This window comes from Penaeus monodon, chromosome 23 (assembly GCF_015228065.2).
Source record: "Penaeus monodon isolate SGIC_2016 chromosome 23, NSTDA_Pmon_1, whole genome shotgun sequence".
Classification (NCBI taxonomy): domain Eukaryota; kingdom Metazoa; phylum Arthropoda; class Malacostraca; order Decapoda; family Penaeidae; genus Penaeus; species Penaeus monodon.
In genome coordinates, this window is record NC_051408.1 from 17,944,537 (window position 1) to 17,945,221 (window position 685).

The 685-nt window shown below is 34.2% G+C and overlaps 1 protein-coding gene across 1 annotated transcript in view; it reads left to right on the plus strand.

The window, feature by feature from the left end:
• LOC119587859 (probable glutamate--tRNA ligase, mitochondrial) overlaps positions 1–685 on the plus strand; it is a 10,856-nt gene that overhangs the window by 5,876 nt on the left and 4,295 nt on the right. The window contains exon 6 of the mRNA XM_037936561.1: positions 200–360. Within this exon, the coding sequence (XP_037792489.1) occupies positions 200–360 (161 nt within the window). The remainder of the gene's footprint in view (positions 1–199; positions 361–685) is intronic.

Here is a 685-nt window from a genome sequence, read left to right on the forward strand (position 1 = left end):
CCATACTATATATTTTTACTTGCCTCTTAGTATTGTAAAATTAGGTATGGCTCAAACTCTTCATAGATAAAAATATCTGCATTTGCATCTGTCCACAGATATTGAAAATCATCTCATTTTCATCTGCAAATCTTATAAAATCAACAACTACTTGAAAGCGTAATGTTCTGAGGTAGTTCTGCTTTCTGTTCCACTTCAGTTCTGCCTGTCTAGGGTGACAACTAATTCTTGTCGACTTGATATGGAGAAAATTAATTGGTTCAATCAGAAGGACCTTCAGAGACGATTACATATTGCAGGAGAACGAGATCTCTTAGTAGACGAACTGCGCCATCTTGTGCAAACCTCCTATGGAATAAGGTTGGTGTACTTGACAAAAACAAGAACTTACCATATCTCTTTTAAAGGCTGATTTAAATAACACTTGTCATGTGTAGTGCTTCCTTTTTCCCCTTTTTTGTGAGTATTCTCATCTTAGCATAGAAACTAGTAAAGACACATGCAGTAGAGAAAAAGAAATTTCTCTGATTTTCTTATATCTCACCTAACACTGAATAGCATTTTCATTTAAAGGGAGTATCCCCTCCTGCTTTATATTTTGCTCATGTATATATTTATTGTATCAGTATTTAAATATTTTTGGACAATATCGTACAGTTCTGCTAATTCCTTCATAGTCTTCCTT